General features: G+C 48.3%; 1 protein-coding gene across 1 annotated transcript in view; it reads right to left on the bottom strand.

Annotated features, from left to right (window-relative positions):
* Positions 1-18,561, bottom strand: part of si:dkey-22o22.2 (neural-cadherin) — a 354,455-nt gene that overhangs the window by 37,581 nt on the left and 298,313 nt on the right. Inside the window, 5 exon segments of the mRNA XM_055633687.1 lie at positions 3,639-5,256; positions 10,430-10,713; positions 12,170-12,313; positions 13,328-13,514; positions 17,465-17,592. Coding sequence (XP_055489662.1) covers positions 3,639-5,256; positions 10,430-10,713; positions 12,170-12,313; positions 13,328-13,514; positions 17,465-17,592 — 2,361 coding nt within the window.

The raw sequence follows: 18,561 nt of genomic DNA, 5'->3' as shown, positions 1-18,561 counted from the left end.
GCGTGAGGGAAGGAACTGCAGGTGCTGGTTTCAACCGCAGGCACAAAATGCTGGAGTAACTCAGCGGGACAGGCAGCATCTCTGGAGAGAAGGAATGGGTGACCTTTCGGGTCGAGATCCTTCTTCAGACTGAGAGTCAGGGGAGAGGGAGACTCAAGAGCTTTCTGCTAAGTGGAGAAATACTCAGATTTCAGAATGCTTGGAAGAATGCACAGTAATTTGATTTTAAATATATGGTCTAGAAGCCACTCGGACAACACTAAGGCATGCATGTCTTCATTGGAGACATTAGATGAGATTGTTAATTATTTAAAACTCCCAAAGGCATTCTGAGGAATCCTAGATTAGAATTGACATTAACTCTTTAGAATGAATTAATAAATGTAACTCCAGACTTAATTGCATGAATAGAGTATAGTTTGAAGCTGGACTAACATACATCCATTATTTAACTTAATTATTGATTGAAAACCAATGGGAACCCAAGTGTAAATTTAACAAAATGGCCAACAAGCTGGGTTCGATCCTGACTCTGGGTGCTGCCTGTACGGAGTTTGCATGTTCTCCCTGTGACCTTGTGGATTTTCTGCGGGTGCTCTGGTTTCCTCCCACACTCCAAAGACGTGCAGGTTTAGAGGCTAATTGGCTTGGTAAATTGTCACGGATTCAGTGGGCCGATGGTTGTGTTTCCACTCTGCATCTCCAAACTAAACCGAACATAAATAGTGTAGAGATACAGCGTGGAAACAGGCCCTTCGGCCCACCGAGTCCGCGCCGACTAACGATCCCTGTGCACTAGCACTATCCTACACACTGGGGAAAATTCACAGTTTTTACCGAAGCCGATTAACCTACAAACCTGTACGTCTTTGGAGTGTTGGAGGAAACCAGAGATCCCGGAGAAAACCCACACAGGTCACGGGTAGAACGTACAAACTCCGTACGGACAGCACCTGCAGTTGGGATTGATTTCGCGCCTCAGGCGCTGTAAGGCAGCAATTCTACCGCTGCGCCACCTTGCCGTCCAACGCCAATTTTCCGGCAACTGACGGTCCGACACCCACTGCTCCCAAGATGGTGCCCAACCCAGGCGACTATTTGCGCGCCAGCCGCAGAAGCAGATATACACTCACATATTACAAACGCTCCACACTCTAATGGGCCTGTCCCACTTACGCAACTTTTTCGGCGACTTGCCGGCACCCGTCATAGGTCGTTGCAGGTCACAGAAAATGTTCAACATGTTGAAAATCCAGCGGCGACCAGAACAAGGTACGACTCTTTGGGCGACTACTCACGACCATGCAGGCTTCACCTGTATCGTAGCATCGTTGCGTCTTTCTGGTCACCGCTGAATTTTCAACATGTTCTGAACAAGGTCTGAAGAAGCGTTTCGGCCCGAAACGTTGCCTATTTCCTTCGCCCCATAGATGCTGCTGCACCCGCTGAGTTTCTCCAGCAATTTTGTCTCCCTTCGATTTTCCAGCATCTGCAGTTCCTTCTTGAACATTTTATTCCCTTATGAGGTATCTGTACACTGCGAATGGCTGAATTGTAATCATGTATTATCTTTCCACTGGCTGTATAGCACGCACCAAAAGCTTTTCACTGTACCTCGGTACACCTGACAATAGACTAAATTATACTAAACTAAACTAAAAGAATTGAGAGAGCTTTGTTTGCGGCACATGGTCTTTTGGGACGCGTGCCTCCGTCCTGAGTTCATTGTTTACATCTTTGTTAATTTTTAATGCTTTATTTACATTTCTAACAGTTCATAGCGACATGGGAGAGGAATAATTCATGTGATAGGAGCAGACGTAGGCCATTCGGCCCATCAAGTCTACTCCGCCATTCAATCATGGCTGATCCATCTCTCCCTCCTAACCCCATTCTCCTGCCTTCTCCCCACAACCCCTGACACCCGTACTAATCAAGTCTATCAGTCTCTGCCTTAAAAATATCCATTGACTTGACCTCCACGTCCTTCTGTGGCAATGAATTCCACAGAGTCACCACCCTCTGAGTTAAGAAATTCCTCCTCATCTCCTTCCTAAAGGAATGTCCTTTAAATCTGAGGTTATGACCTCTGGTCCTGGACTCTCCCACCAGTGGAAACATCCTCTCCACATCCACTATCCAGGCCTTTCACTATTCTGCATGTTTCAATGAGGGCCCCCCTGCTTCCCCATCCTTCTAAATTCCAGCGAGTACAGGCCCAGTGCCGTCAAACGCTCATCATACGTTAACACAATCATTCCTGGGATCGTTCTTGCAAACCTCCTCTGGACCTATGTCTAGAACCAGCACAACCTTCCTCAGATAATGGGCCCAAAACTGCTCCCAATACTCCAAGTGTGGCCTGACCAGCGCCTTCCAGAGCCTCGGCATTATATCCCAATTTATGTTTCTACTTGACTAAGTCACGTCAAACGCAAGTGCAGCAAGTAGAGCTCTGGAAGAGGTAGAGTGTAGATCAACCATATTAATCCCTGTATCTATAACCTTCACCACATATATTATGCATGATACACATTCCGCCATGTAATCCAGTCCGGGATTTGAGTAAGGAATGCAGATACTGATAACAGCCTGCTCGTCTCTTTGCTCGGCAGTCTGTACGATGATGCAACGAGTGCAATGGTATGTATTATTCTCTCTGCATAGGTTTTAATAAATGCCTTGTGGTTCACCTAATACTTTGTGATGGTTTGATCACAAAACATGGTGTCAGAAGTGGGATTGATGCGCATTCGTATTTTATCTTTGATTTTCTTGGTTGCTGCAACCATGGTCGAGACCCAGGCAGATGGATCATTGACACTGGGGCAATCAAACCCAGAGTTTCCATCCTGTTAAGTTCGTTCTGAACGCAGTCTCGCACAGCAAAACACAATTACACAACACAGAGTGTATAAGAAGGAATTGCAGATGCTGGAAAATCGAAGGTAGACAAAAACGCTGGAGAAACTCAGTGGGTGAGGCAGCATCTATGGAGCGAAGGAAATAGGCGACGTTTCGGGTCAAAACCCTTCTTCAGACTGATGTGAGGGTGGGGGTGGGGGGGGGAGGAAGAAAGGAAGAAGTGGAGCCGGTGGGCTGAGGGAGAGCTGAGAAGTGGAGGAGAAAGTAAGGACTACCTGAAATTCGAGAATGTTCATGCCACTGGGGTGAAAACTGCCCAAGTGAAATATGAGGTGCTGCTCCTCCAATTTACGGTGGTCCTCACTCTGGCCATGGAGGAGGCCCAGGACAGAAAGGTCGGATACGGAATGGGAGGGGGAGTTGAAGTGATGAGCCACCGGGAGATCAGGTTGGTTATTGCGGACCGAGCGGAGGTGTTGGGCGAAGCGATCGCCAAGCCTGCGCTCGGTCTCACCGATGTAGAGCAGCTAACATCAAGAGCAGCGGATGCTTACTTTCTCCTCCCCCTCCCAGCTCTCCCTCAGCCATCTGGCTCCACTTCTTCCCGGCCCCCCCCACCCCCCGACCCTCACACCAGTCTGAAGAAGGGTTTCGACCCGAAACTTTGCCTATTTCCTTCGCTCCATAGATGCTGCCTCACCCGCTGAGTTTCTCCAGCATTGTTGTCAACCTACAACAAACAGGGTGCAGATTATCAGTGGAGAACACCGTACCATTGTAACTGTAGACCAGAAATTCCATGCAGCCAGCTGAGTGGGGATGATCATTGACGTCTCCAATGGTGATGGTTAAGGTGCTTGTGGAACTCATCTGCGGGGAACCGCTGTCGCTGATCTTCACCGGCAGGTAGAAGACCTTTTGGTCTTCCCTGTCGAACAGACGGAGCGCCGTCAGACCCGCGGTACCGTTGCCGTGATCCGTCAAGGCAAAGCCGCTGGAGTTGCCGCGGTGGGTCAACAGCGTGAAGGAGAAGGGAGCGCCGTTCGCCGGGCTGTCCTTGTCTCTGGCGTACATCAGGGCCGAGGTCTCGTTCAGCCGCACGGCCTGGGGTGGGGGCGCGTTCTCCCAAACGATCGGCGCGTACGGCGCCTCAAACTCTGGCCCGTTGTCGTTGACGTCTTGCACCGTCAAACGGATGGTGGCGCTCCCGGTGAGAGCGGGGCTTCCCCCGTCGACGGCCAGCACCACCAGTTGGTACTGCGCCGTCGACTCCCGGTCCAGGCTACCGGCCACCGTAACCCAACCGTCCCCGTCCACGGCAAACTGCCCCAGCGCGTCCGAACCGTTGGCGAAGCTGTACGAGAACTGGCCATTCTGGGCAGAGTCCTCGTCCGATGCCGAGACCTGAACAACTCTAGTGCCAATGAAGACATCTTCCAGCAGCGGATCAGCTTGGTAAAACTGCGGGCGGAAGACCGGCGGGTGGTCATTGTAGTCCTCCACGTCAACGATGCAAGTGGCCGTGCTGAAAAAGTCCAGATCTTCCACTCTGACAGTTAGGTTGAACCTCCTCTCGTTAGATTTCTCGTAGTTGAGCCTTTTCCTCAGTTTGATGACGCCTCGCTTCCCGAGTTGGTCGGTTTCGATGAGAAATTTGTGATCGTTGTCACCGCCCACGATGCTGAAGGTCACCAGGGCATTGTCCCCCTCGTCCTGGTCGGTCGCCGAGAGAACAAGGACGTCGGTGTTCATCCGGGTGTTTTCCGAGATCTTTGCCGCGAAGACGTCTCGGGTGAAAACCGGGGCGTGGTCGTTCACGTCGGTGACCAAAATGGTGGCCGTCCCCGTTCCCGCCAACCCGCCTCCATCTTGAGCTTCCACCACCACCAGGTACGTATCTTCTTTCTCTCTGTCCAGAGAGCCCAACACGGTGTAGACCGTGCCGGTCAATGCGTTGATGGAAAACAAGTTGAGATTGATTCTGTTGCGAACGTTCTGGATTATTCTGTACGTCAGGACCGCGTTCCGCCCGGCCTTGGGGTCATCCCGATCCGTTGCCGCCATCTCCATGACGGAAGTGTCCGCCGGGGAATTCTCCGGAACGTGTCCCACGAAGCAGCCTTCCACCGCACACAGGAAGGAGGGCCTGTTGTCGTTCACATCACGCACCTCGACGATGGCGTCGGAGAAACCCGTGAGGCCATCGCCGCTTTCGTCGGTGGCGAGGACCAAGAAGCGCCACACGGATCGCTCCTCGCGGTCCAGACTCTTCCTCGTGTAGATCTTGCCCGTGAGCTCGTCGATGGCAAACTCGCTGTTCGCCCCTTGTCCGTGCAGAGAGTATCGCAAGGCGCTCTGATCCGCCTCTTGGTCCGGGTCCGTCGCTGAAACCTGAACAAGGTGGGGCAAGAACAAAAAGCTGTGAGAATCCACTTCGAAGAAGACTATTCATTCCATTTTGATAAATAAGCTTTTTACTTTGAAAAAGTTACCCCTATATTACTCTATCCTATTTCCTACTTTTTTCACACAAAGGATGGTGAAGGCAGAAAAATGGGATTAGGAGGCAGAGATCAGCCATGATTGAATGGCGGAGTAGACTCAATGGGCCGAATGGCCTAATTCTACTCCTATAACTTGTGAACTTGTGAGTGTATGGAACAAGCTGCCAGAGGAGGTAGTTGAGGCTGGGACTATCCCAATGTTTAAGAAACAGTTAGACATGTACATGGATAAGACAGGTTTGGAAGGATATGGACCAAACGCAAGCAGGAGGGACTAGTGCAGGGATGAGGAACCTTTTCATGTTGGAATGCCGCATTAAGTTAGCTGTAATCTAATAAGGCCGCATCCAAGAATCTTCAATTAGATATATTTCACGACATTTATCTTGAAAGTTGTTGAAGAAATCTATTCCTCTTGTTCTACCCGTAAGAGTGCCAAAAGTGAGTAACTCTTTGTGGCAATAAAATAGCCTTCATGACTTACTAATGTTTTAATTGTGGCCGTCTGTCGGGGAGGATTATTTTGTTGAATCTTCTTTTACTCTTTGGTATTTTAAATACGTTCATTTTAAGATTAAAATAAAAATAATAAAATTCGAACAAAAACATATTAATAAAAATAAAAGGATTTGTTCTACAAAATTTGGCATCATTCAAAAGGCCGCACTTAATGGCCTAGAAGGCCGCATGTTCCCCCACCCCTGGACTAGTGCAGCTGGGACATGTTGGCTGGTGTGGGCAAGTTGGGCCAAAGGGCTTGATTCCACACTGCATCACCTTATGACTATGATTATTCCTCAGTATATGTGACAATAATCTAAACTAGTTCTATCCGACACGCTAGAAATAATTTACAATTTTTACCGATGCCAATTAAACTACAAATCAATCTCTGTTTTCAAAACAACCAATGACATGGCCTCCGCAACCGTCTGTGACAATGAATTCTACAGAGGCACCACTGTCTGGCTGAAGAAATTCCACCTCATCTCCTTTCTTTCTTTGACGTTTCCTTGATCTCTGCTTGGTTTAAAAACAAATGATCTTTCCCAATCATTGACTGGGATCAGAATAGACTAACATCATCCTGAATACAAGTTATCCAGGTAAAGGACCAGTCCCACTTGGCGATTTTTTTTCAGCGACTGCCGGCGTCATATTAGTGTCGCCAAACGATTTTGAACATTTCAAAATCCAGCGGCGACAAAAAAAATGTTGCGACATTTGAAAAAAACACCGCGCGTCAATACGTCATCACGCTGCGCCACGCCACGCCACGCCGCAAATCTTTCGGTGACCTGATACGTCAGTTAATGATGCCGGCAAGTGGGACAGGCCCTTTACTCTAACACATCTCATGTTTCCACCAGTGGGAGAGTCTAGGACCAGAAGTCACAGTCTCAGAATTAAAGGCCGTTCGGTTAGGAAGGAGATTAGGGGGAATTTTTTAGGTCAGAATTGTGGTGCATCTGTGGAATTCACTGCAACAGACAGCTGTGGAGGCCAGGCCAATGGATATTTTTAAGACAGAGGTAGATAGATTATTGATTAGTAAAGGTGGGATACTGTGAACATCAGAGATCGCTGGCCGGCGCGGACTCAGTGGGCCAAAGGGCCTGTTTCCGCGTTGTATCTCTAAACTAAACTAAACAAAAGAAAGAGTACTCAGAAGATTCACGAGGATGTTGCCAGGACTCGAGGGGCCTGAGCTATAGGGAGTGGTTGAGCAGGCTAGGACTATATTCCTTGGGGCGCAGCAAGATGAGGGGTGATGTTATAGAGGTGAGTAAAATCATGAGAGGAATAGATCGGGTAGACGCACAGAGTCTCTTGCCCAGGGTAGGGGAATCGAGGACCAGAGGACACAGGTTCAAGGTGAAGGGGAAAAGATTTAATAAGAACCTGAGGAGTAATATTTTTTACACAAAGTGTGGTGGGTGTATGGAACAAACTGCTGGAGCAGGGAGTTGGTGCAATCGCAATGTTTTAGAAACAATTGAATGGTATATGGATAGGACAGGTTTGGAGGGATATGGGCCAAACAGAGATAGATGGGACTGTTTCCACACTGTAGGACTCAAGACTCTACTAATATAAGTGAAGAGTCTTGTGTCCTATTGTATAAACCAGCATGTGTGGTTTCTTGTTTCTGCTATGTGAAATACTCAGATTTCAGAATGCATGAAAGAATGCACAGTAATTTGATTTTTAAATATATGGTCTAGAAGCCACTCGGACAACACTAAGGCATGCATGTCTTCATTGGAGACATTAGATGAGATTGTTAATTATTTAAAACTCCCATATGCATTCTGAGGAATCCAAGATTAGAATTGACATTAACTCTTCAAAACGAATTAATAAATTTAAAATCAGACATAAATGCATGAATAGAGTATAGTTTTGAAACTGTACTAACATACATCCATTATTCAACTTAATTATTGAATGAAAACCAATGGGAACCCAAGTGCAAATTCCACAAAAAGGCAAACAAGCTGGGTTCGATCCTGACCCTGGGTGCTGCCTGTACGGAGTTTGCATGTTCTCCCTGTGACCTTGTGGGTTTTCTCCGGGTACTCTGGTTTGCTCCCAAACTCCAAAGACGTGCTGGTTTGTATGCTGATTGGCTTGGAAAATTGTCACGGTCTCGGTGGGCCGATGGGCGTGTTTCCACGCTGTATCTCTAAACTGAACGACATAATTAGTTGAGAGATACAGCCCGGAAACAGGCCCTTCGGCCCACCCAGTCCACGCCGACCAGCGACCCCTGGACACAAATTCCATCTTGCACAGGTGTATAAAATCATGGGAGGAATAGATCGGGTAGATGCACAGAGTCTCTTGCCCACAGGAGGTGAATTGAGGATCAGTGGACATAGTTTTTAGGAGAAGGGGAAAAAATGGAACAGGAATCTGAGAGGTCGAGCTGCCAGGAGGTAGTTGAGGCAGGTACTATCGCGACATTTAAGAAACAGTTGGACAGGTACATGGATAGGACAGGTTTGGAAGGATAGGGCTAAAGGCAGGCAGGTGGGATTAGTATAGATGGGACAGGTTTAGTATCAGCTGAGAAAGTTATTGGCTGCAACCTTCCCTCCATTGATGAACTGTACACTGCAAGGGCCAGGAAGTGAGCGGGCAAGATCACCTCTGACCCCTCTCACCCTGGCCACAAACTCTTTGAATCACTTCCCTCTGGAAGGCGACTCCGGATTGTCAAAGCTGCCACAGCCAGACATAAAAACTAGTTTTTTTCCACGAGTAGTAGCTCTACTCAATAACCAAAAATCTGTAGCCTCCTTTTGTTCTGGTATTTTATTTAATTCACATGTTTAATCAATAATGTTTTATTATTAATGTTTAATGTTTTATGTGTCATAGAAACATAGACATAGAATATAGGTGCAGGAGTAGGCCATTCGGCCCTTCGATCCTGCACTGCCATTCAATATGATCATGGCTGATCATCCAACTCAGTATCCTGTACCTGCCTTCTCTCCATATCCCCTGATCCCTTTAGCCACAAGGGCCACATCTAACTCCCTCTTAAATATAGCCATTGAACTGGCCTCAACTACCTTCTGCGGGAGAGAATTCCAGAGATTCATCACTCTCTGTGTGAAAAAAGTTTTCCTCATCTCAGTCCTAAAGGATTTCCCCCTTATCCTTAAACTGTGACCCCTTGTTCTGGACTTCCCCCCCCAACATCGGGAACAATCTTCCTGCATCTAGCCTGTCCAACCCCTTAAGAATTTTGTAAGTTTCTATAAGATCCCCCCTCAATCTTCTAAATTCTAGCGAGTACAAACCGAGTCTATCCAGTCTTTCTTTATATGAAAGTCCTGACTTCCCAGGAATCAGTCTGGTGAACCTTCTCTGTACTCCCTCTATGGCAAGAATGTCTTTCCTCAGATTAGGAGATCAAAACTGTATGCAATACTCCAGGTGTGGTCTCACCAAGACCCTGTACAACTGCAGTAGAACCTCCCTGCTCTTATACTCAAATCCTTTTGCTATGAATGCTAACATACCATTTGCCTTCTTCACTGCCTGCTGCACCTGCATGCCTACTTTTAATGACTGGTGTACCATGACACCCAGGTCTCGTTGCATCTCCCCCTTTCCTAATCGGTCACCATTCAGATAATAGTCTACTTTCCTGTTCTTGCCACCAAAGTGGATAACCTCACATTTATCCACATTATACTGCATCTGCCATGCATTTTCCCACTCACCCAGCCTATCCAAGTCACCTTACAGCCTCCTAGCATCCTCCTCACAGCTAACACTGCCCCCCAGCTTTGTGTCATCTGCAAACTCGGAGATGTTGCATTCAATTCCCTCGTCCAAATCATTAATATATATCGTAAATAGCTGGGGTCCCAGAACTGAGCCTTGCGGTACCCCACTAGTCACTACCTGTCTTATGTGGGACCTTGTCGAAAGCCTTCTGAAAGTCCAGATATAACACATCCACTGGTGCTCCCTTATCCACTCTACTAGTTACATCCTCGAAAAATTCTATAAGATTCGTCAGACATGATTTACCTTTCATAAATCCATGCTGACTTTGTCCAATGATTTCACCACTTTCCAAATGTGCTGCTATCCCATCTTTAATAACTGATTCCAATACCCTCCAATCCTCAGGAACTACTCCAGAATCTAAAGAGTTTTGAAAAATTATCACTAATGCATCCACTATTTCTGGGGCTACTTCCTTAAGTACTCCGGGATGCAGCCTATCTGGCCCTGGCGATTTATCGGCCTTTAATCCATTCAATTTACCTAACACAACTTCCCGGCCGAACCTGGATTTCACTTAGTTCCTCCATCTCATTTGACCCCCTTTCATTTGTGTCATTCCTAACTGTCACTGTATGTCATGTTGTCACATGCGGGCGGAGCACCAAGGCAAATTCCTTGCATGTGAATACTTGGCCAATAAACTTATTCATTCATTCATCATGCATTCATTCATTCATTCACATGTTGGTTGGCGTGGGCAAGGGCCTTTTTCCACACCGAATCTCTATATGACTCTATAGGTCACACACCTGCAGTACGAACACTGGCAAGTCCTGTAGCTCTTCCAGGATGCTGCTGTGATACTCATTCTGAGTGAAGACCGGTGCCTCATCATTCTGGTTGATGACGTTGACCGTAACCAGAGTTTGGTTTTCCCATTTGCCATCGGAGGCCACAAGCCGCAGTTCATAACGTTGGTCTTCTTCATAGTTTAGCCGCTGAGCTATAAAGATTGTCCCCACCTCTGGCTCCACATCGAACATTCCTTTCACATTCCCCGATGCAATCTGATACCTCAGTTTGGCATTTGCACCTGTAATGAGAGAGAGATGGAATTACATCCTTCACATGCATCTTTACATTTTCATTTCAGATTATTTTCATTACGGTTTTCCTTGTCATATGCCCTGGTTTACAAGAATGGGGAGAAGGCAGGAGAATGGGGTTGAGAGGCAGCATCTCTGGAGTTCAAATGTAACTACAGCTGCTCCCAGACTTAGGTAAGGGTTACATGTCAGATGTTACATCAGTCGGGGGACCACGGGAGAGCTCCGACATGGAGACCATAGGGGTGCTCCTTGCTGAGGCCATGGGGGGAACTCCGACGTGGAGAATATGGGGGAGCTCCGACGTGTAGACCATGGGAGAGCTCCGTGCTGAGACCATGGAGGAGCTCCGTGCTGAGCATGGTGGGGAGCTCCGACATGGACCATGGAGGAGCTCCGTGCTGAGACCATGGGGGAGCTCCGACGTGGAGAACATGGGGGAGGTCTGTGCTGAGACCACGGGGGAGCTCCGACATGAGACCACGGGGGGGGGGGGGGTAGCATCCATGAGAACAGCTTGCAGAAATGGCTCCCGTATGTGATGACACTAGTGTACTGCTTCCGAGGCGAGTGACTCGGAAATAAAGCAGTGGGCTTAAAGAATCATTTACGTTGCCCTTGGTTTATGTAAATCACCTATTACGTAAGTCGGGGAGAGTCTGCACTGGGTTTGTGCAAAGGAATCATTAGAACATTAGTTTAGGAAGTAACTGCAGATGCTGCAAAATCGAAGGTAGACAAAAATGCTGGAGAAACTCAGTGGGTGAGGCAGCATCTATGGGGCGAAGGAAATAGGCGACGTTTCCGGTCGAGACCAACATCAGCCATTCAATAATGGCTGATCCATCTCTCCCTCCTAACCCCATTGTCCTGCCTTCTCCCCATAACCCCCGACACCCGTACTAATCAGGAAGCTATCTATCTCTGCCTTACAATTATCCACTGACTTGGCCTCCACAGCCTTCTGTAGCAAAGAATTCCACCCTCTGACTAAAGAAATTCCTCCTCATCTCCTTCCTAATGGGCCTGTCCCAATTAGGCGATTTTTTGGGCGACTACAGGCGATTGCCGCAAAATGTTCAACATGTTGAAACATTTTCGGTGACAGTGGCGACAATGTTTGCTGTCGTAGGTTGTCGCCAGGTGTCGTAGGTGAATTCCATTAAAACTAGTCCCTGGCAGTCGCCTAAAGAGTCGCCTAAGTGGAACCCTTCCCTTGAAGGTACGTCCTTTAATTCTGAGGCTGTGACCTCTAGTCCTAGACTCTCCCACTAGTGGAAACATCCTCTCCACATCCACTCTATCCAAAAGCCTTTCACTATTCAGTACGTTTCAATGAGAATCTCCCCCTCATCCTTCTGAACCCCAGCGAGTGCAGGCCCAGTGCCGACAACCGCTCATCGTATGTTGGGAGGAATAGGAGGAAGATAGATAGAGACACACCTTCATCTCCATCATTAGCAGACACCGTGATAACCACAAAGCCAATGTCTTTGTCCTCGTCCACACTTATAGTGTAGGTCTGCTGTGGGAAGGCTGGTGCATTGTCGTTCACATCACTGACAAAGATCCGCACATAGGCCATGTCTGTGAATAGAGAGAAGTTTAGTTTAGTTTAGAGATACAGCGTGGAAACAGACCCTTCAGCCCACCGAGCCCATGCCGACCTGCGATCCCCATACACTAATACTATGCTTCATACACTAGGGACAATTTACAATTATACCAAACCAAGTTTTTTGTAAACGTTTCCTTTCCCCGTGAAGCTTTTGAACGATGTTTTTTTCTATGTATAGTTCCCTTAAACGTAATGTACCTTTAGCCTTTAGAGATACAATGCGGAGCCAGGCCCGTTAGCCACCCGAGTCCGCGCCGATCCCGTACACTAACACTGTCCTACACACACTAGGGACAATTTACAATTTACACCAAACCAATTAGCCTCCAAACCTGCACGTCTTCGGAGTGTGGGAGGAAACAGGAGCACCCGGGGAAAACCAATGTGGTCACGGGGAGAACGTACAAACTCCATACAGACAGCACCCGTAGTCAGGATCGAACCCGGGTCCCTGGCGCTGTGAGGCAGCAACTCTACCGCTGTGCCACCGTGCCACCCCAAATACTATTGGAGAATGCAGGCATCGTTTCCGCTACCTCTACTTTATGAAATCTAAGAGCAGAATTTGGCAATTCAGCCCGTCAAGTCTACTCCGCCATTCAATCTTTCCCTGTCAATCCCAGTCTCCTGCCTTCTCCCCATAACCTCTGACACCCGTATTAATCAAGAATCTATCTATCTCTGCCCTTCAAATATCCATTGACTTGGCCCTCACTGCTTTCTGTGGCAATGAATTCCACAGATTCATCACCCACTGACTAAAGAAATTCCTCCTCATCTTCCTAAAGGAACATCCTTGAATTCTGAGGCTATGGCCTCTGGTCCTAGACTTATTACACTAGTGGAAACATCCACTCCATGCCTTTCACTATTCGGTAACTTTCAATGAGAATCCCCCTCATCCTTTTAAACTCTAGCGAGTAGAGGCCCAGTGCAGTCAAACGCTCATCCTATGTTAGGATTGCTAGCTTTGAGGTGAGTACCTGTATTGGGCTGTCCTTGCTTGCCCGGCCTTGCAGACTCAGAGTTGTCCTGAGACTGGACCTCTATTAGGTAGGACCCTTTCACCTCCCTGTCAAAGGACATCTGTGTGAAAATCACCCCCGTTTCAAAGTCGATGCTGAAGTAGTGGTAATCGCCACTGATGTCCTTCACGATCGCGTAATTCACCTGGGAGCGGTGGGAATGGAAAAGCAAGTGAGACAACGCTGACACAGATCTATCCAATTGTTTAGACCTTAGAGATACAGGGCAGAAACAAGCCCTTTGGCCCATCGAGTTATTAGTACATAGAAACATAGAAACATAGAAAATAGGTGCAGGAGGAGGCCATTCGGCCCTTCGATCCAGCGCCACCATTCATTGTGATCATGGCTGATCGTCCCCTATCAATAACCCGTGCCTGCCTTCTCCCCATATGCCTGGACTCCACTAGCCCCTAGGGCTCTATCTAACTCTCTGTTAAATCCATCCAGTGATTTGACCTCCACTGCCCTCTGTGGCAGGGAATTCCATAAATTCACAACTCTCTGGGTGAAAACGTTTTTTCTCACCTCAGTCTTAAATGACCTCCCCTTTATTCTAAGACTGTAGCCCCTGGTTCTGGACTCACCCCACATTTGGAACATTTTTCCTGCATCTAGCTTGTCCAGTCCTTTTATAATTGTATATGTTTCTATAAGATCCTCCCTCATCTTTCTAAACTCCAGTGAATACAAGCCTAGTCTTTTCAATCTTTCCTCATATGACAGCCCCGCCATCCCAGGGATCAATCTCGTGAAGGCACAAGTAGGTGAATCGAGGACCAGAGGACATAGGTTTAAGGTGAAGGTGAAAAGATTTAATAGGAATCTGACGGTTAACTTTTTTACACAGAGGGCAGTAGCTGCCAGAGGAGGTAGTTGAGGCTGTTGAAACTATCCCAACAGTTACACAGGTATATAGATAGAACAGGTTTGTAGAGACATGGGCCAAATGCGGGCAGGTGGGACTAGTGTAGCTGGGACATATTGGCCGGTGTGGGCAAGTTGGGCCGAAGGGCCTGCTTCCACACTGTATCACTCTATGATTCTACCCCCTCTTAATATGCCAGCCTCTAATATCCCTCCCAGCAGAACTAGTGCTGCCAATAGTGCTAGCCTGAACAAAGGGTTTATTAACAGTAAACCTAGTTTTACTATTAATTTTACAAGGGGTCCAGCAATATAGACAATAGACAATAGGTGCAGGAGTAGGCCATTCAGCCCTTCGAGCCAGCACCGCCATTCAATGGGATCACGGCTGATCATCCCCAATCAGTACCCTGTTCCTGCCTTCTCCCCATATTCCCTGACTCCGCTATCTATAAGAGCCCTATCTAGCTCTCTCTTGAAAGTATCCAGAGAACCAGCCTCCGCCGCCCTCTGAGGCAGAGAATTCCACAGACTCACAACTCTCTGGGTGAAAAAGTGTTTCCTCGTCTCCGATCTAAATGGCCTACCCCTTATTCTTAAACTGTGGCCCCTGGTTCTGGACTTAGTTGACGGTTAGCAAATCTCTTTCCTATCTCCTTTCACTTTGGCTAATGGACCTCCATCTGCCTCAGTCAGAAGCTTATGGGGGGGCCTGTCCCACTTAGGCAATTTTTAGGTGACTGTCATTGTCGTAGCAGGTCGCTGAAAAACCAGCGACTGGACCCCCCCCTACAACATAAAATTTGAAATAGAATCATTACTTTAACAGCAACAAAAAAACGAAGTTAGCACCGGCGACAGCCTACATTAACCTGGTGACAACTACGACAGCACCTACGTCAGGAGGTCAAGCTACGCTCACTGGCGTCAAACCCACCGTCGCCGACTGTCTCCCAAAAATGTTGAAAATCCAGCGGCGACCAGAAAGACGTTACGACTCTTTGGGCGACTGAGGAGACGGCTCACAACCACACAGGCGACACCCCAGGCGACCATGTGGCGACAGCCTAGTCGCGTGTAGTCGCCTAAACAATCGCCTAAGTGGGACAGGCCCTTTATGCTACTCGCTGGAAGCCAACTGGAAAACTGAATGAGATCAAAACCAACAACAATCCAACAAATCTGGGTTTGACTGCACTGGGTCCTAGTGCTAGTCACCCCAACCCTGGTCACCTCAGTGTCTGTTCCACTGGGTCTTCCCCATCCCCCTCAAACTATGTGACCCCTGCTCTTCCCCACCCACACTACAGTCTTCATTTTACCTTCTCCCCAAAATCCACAAAGCTGACTGTCCCGGTAGACCCATTGTCTCTGCCTGTTCGTGCCCTACCGAACTCATTTCCACATACCTTGACTCCATCCTATCCCCCTTGGTTAAATCCCTCCCTACCTATGTTCAAGACACCTCAGACACTCTCCGTCGTCTCCGCGCATTCCATTCTCTAGGCCCCCATCCTCTCATCTTCACCATGAACGTCCAGTCACTCTACACCTCCATCCCCCACCAGGATGGTCTCAAAGCCCTTTGTTTCTTCCTCGACCGGAGGAGCAACCTATACCCGTCCACTAATACTATCCTCCGCCTAGCAGAGTTGGTCCTTACCCTCAATAACTTCTCGTTTGACTCCTCCCATTTCCTCCAAATACAAGGCGTAGCTGTGGGCACACGCATGGGCCCCAGCTACACCTGCCTCTTTGTCGGTTACGTCAAACAATCCTTGTTCAATACGTACCAGGGCCCCATCCCCGACCTCTACCTCCGCTACATCGACGACTGCTTTGGTGCCACCTCCTGCACCCGCACACAACTGACTGACTTCATCCGCTTCACCACTAACTTCCATCCGGCACTCAAATACACCTGGACCATTTCCGACACTTCCCTACCATTCCTTGACCTCACTATCTCCATCGTAGGGGATAGACTTCTGACCGACATCCACTATAAACCCACTGACTCTCACGGCTATTTAGACTACACTTCTTCCCACCCTGCTTCCTGTAAGGACTCCATCCCCTATTCCCAATTCCTCCGTCTACGCCGCATCTGCTCCCAGGATGAGGTGTTCCACACCAGGGCATCGCAAATGTCCTCATTCTTCAGGGAACGGGGGTTCCCCTCCCCTACTATAGATGAGGCTCTCACCAGGGTCTCCTCCATACCCAGTAACACTGCTCTCCCTCCCCATGCCCCCACTCGCAACAAGGGCAGAGTCCCCCTGGTCCTCACCTTTCACCCCACTAGCCGGCACATACAACAAATAGTCCTCCGTCAGTTTCGCCACCTCCAACGTGACCCCACCACTCGCCACATCTTCCCATCTCCCCCCCCCCCCCCCCCCCCCCGTCTGCCTTCCACAAAGACCGCTCCCTCCGTAACTCCCTTGTCAATTCTTCCCTTCCCTCCCGCACCACCCCTTCACCGGGCACTTTCCCTTGCAACCACAAGAGATGCTACACTTGTTGCTTTACTTCCCCCTCGACTCCATTCAAGGACCCAAGCAGTCGTTCCAGGTGCGACAGATAGGGCTCTTAAAGATAGCGGAGTCAGGGGATATGGGGAGAAGGCAGGAACGGGGTACTGATTGAGGATGATCAGCCATGATCACATTGAATGCCGGTGCTGGCTCGAAGGGCCGAATGGCCTACTCCTGCACCTATTGTTTATTGTCTATTGTCACCAAGAAAAGGAAATGTTCACTTTCTGGACTGAAATTATACCCTCAATCTGGAGGTGAAGATACATGTTGTATCAACCTGATAACTGCCAAATCATGGGCTCTGATTTCTCTGTCAATTCCACAAAATTACACCAAGTAAAATAGAGGAAATGGTTACAATTACTCCAACATGTAACATAAAATATGCAATATAAAATCGATTGACATTAGACTTTAAAGATACAGCACGGAAACAGGCCCTTCGGCCCACCAAGTCTGCGCCGACCAGCGATCCCCGCACCCGGAGAAAAACCCCCCACACAGGTCACGGGGAGAACGTACAAACTCCGTGCAGACAGCACCCGGAGTCGGGATCGAACCCGGGTCTCCGGCGCTGTGATGCAGCAAATCTACTGCCGCGCCACCGTGCCGCCCTGCTGCGTTCACGTTTGCAATACTCCAACCTCATAACGCAATACTTGGAGACGCGCGCCGTACGACCGCTCACCTTTCCATGTCGGCCAGAATCCAGATCGGTCGCTGAGACCTGCACGACCGACATGCCCACTGCCGCCCCTTCTGGCACCGTGGCCTCATAGGTAGATGAGGTGAAGAAGGGGACGTTGTCATTCACATCTGAAAAATGATCAATGATACTAATGAGCCTTAGTTGTACATCACTAGCTTCAGTTTACTTTATTCTCACACGTACCAAGGTACAGTGAAAACCTCTATCCAGTCAGCGGAAAGACGACATGATTACAATCAAGCGGTCCACAGTGTGTAGATACAGGATAATGTTTAGTGAAAAGGTAAAGTTCAATTAAAGATAGCCCGAGGTGGATGGTAGTTCAACTTAAGACCGCTCTCTAAGTTGTTGATAGTGTTTCAGTTGCCCGATAACAGCTCTCCCTCCGCCCCTCCCCCCCCCTTTGTTTTTGCTGCCGCCTCCACGCCAGGCGCCCCGTTGTTCTCAGCGGCCCCATGTACAGCATCTATACGTGGAGGAGTCACCCAATGGGCCGGACGATCGGCGTATTTCGTGTTCGTTTTCTAGGCTGCACAGAAACTTGAGCGTCTTCAAGGTACAACAGAAGTCTTTATCAAAGATCCTAGAGGAGCAAGATAGACCACTACTCCGAAATCCAATGGACTGACGTGTAGTACGTGACGGAACGTCACGGCCGCCATTTTTTAATGCGACACGCGACTTCCGGTATGCCACCCGCTGTGATCCAAAGCAAAGATTATAGAGCTCCGCTATAATCTTTGATCCAAAGCAAAGATCCTCGAGTATCTTGTAGCGGGAACAGCCTCCTCCTTTGCGTAGTTTCCCTTGCATTGTATTGTGCAGTTTCCCTTGTATTGCTTTAACACACACTGCACAAAATTAAATTTAACGTATACATATTTCATATATTTATATGAATGTGTGTCTGTGTGTGAGAGGCAAGTTAGAGATAATTAAGTTTATTCTCATGGATCAGAAGCAACTTTGATTTAAATAATCACTATTAATTTATTTGTCTTGAACTATGTACAAACATCTCCCTTTGTCCTGTGCAGCGCCACCTGCTGCACGGGAGGAGCAATGGGTCCCCCCAC

Source organism: Leucoraja erinacea, chromosome 4 (assembly GCF_028641065.1).
Source record: "Leucoraja erinacea ecotype New England chromosome 4, Leri_hhj_1, whole genome shotgun sequence".
NCBI classification, from domain to species: Eukaryota; Metazoa; Chordata; class Chondrichthyes; order Rajiformes; family Rajidae; genus Leucoraja; species Leucoraja erinaceus.
Note: the sequence above shows the minus strand (reverse complement) of the source record. Positions and strands in the feature narration are given on the sequence as shown.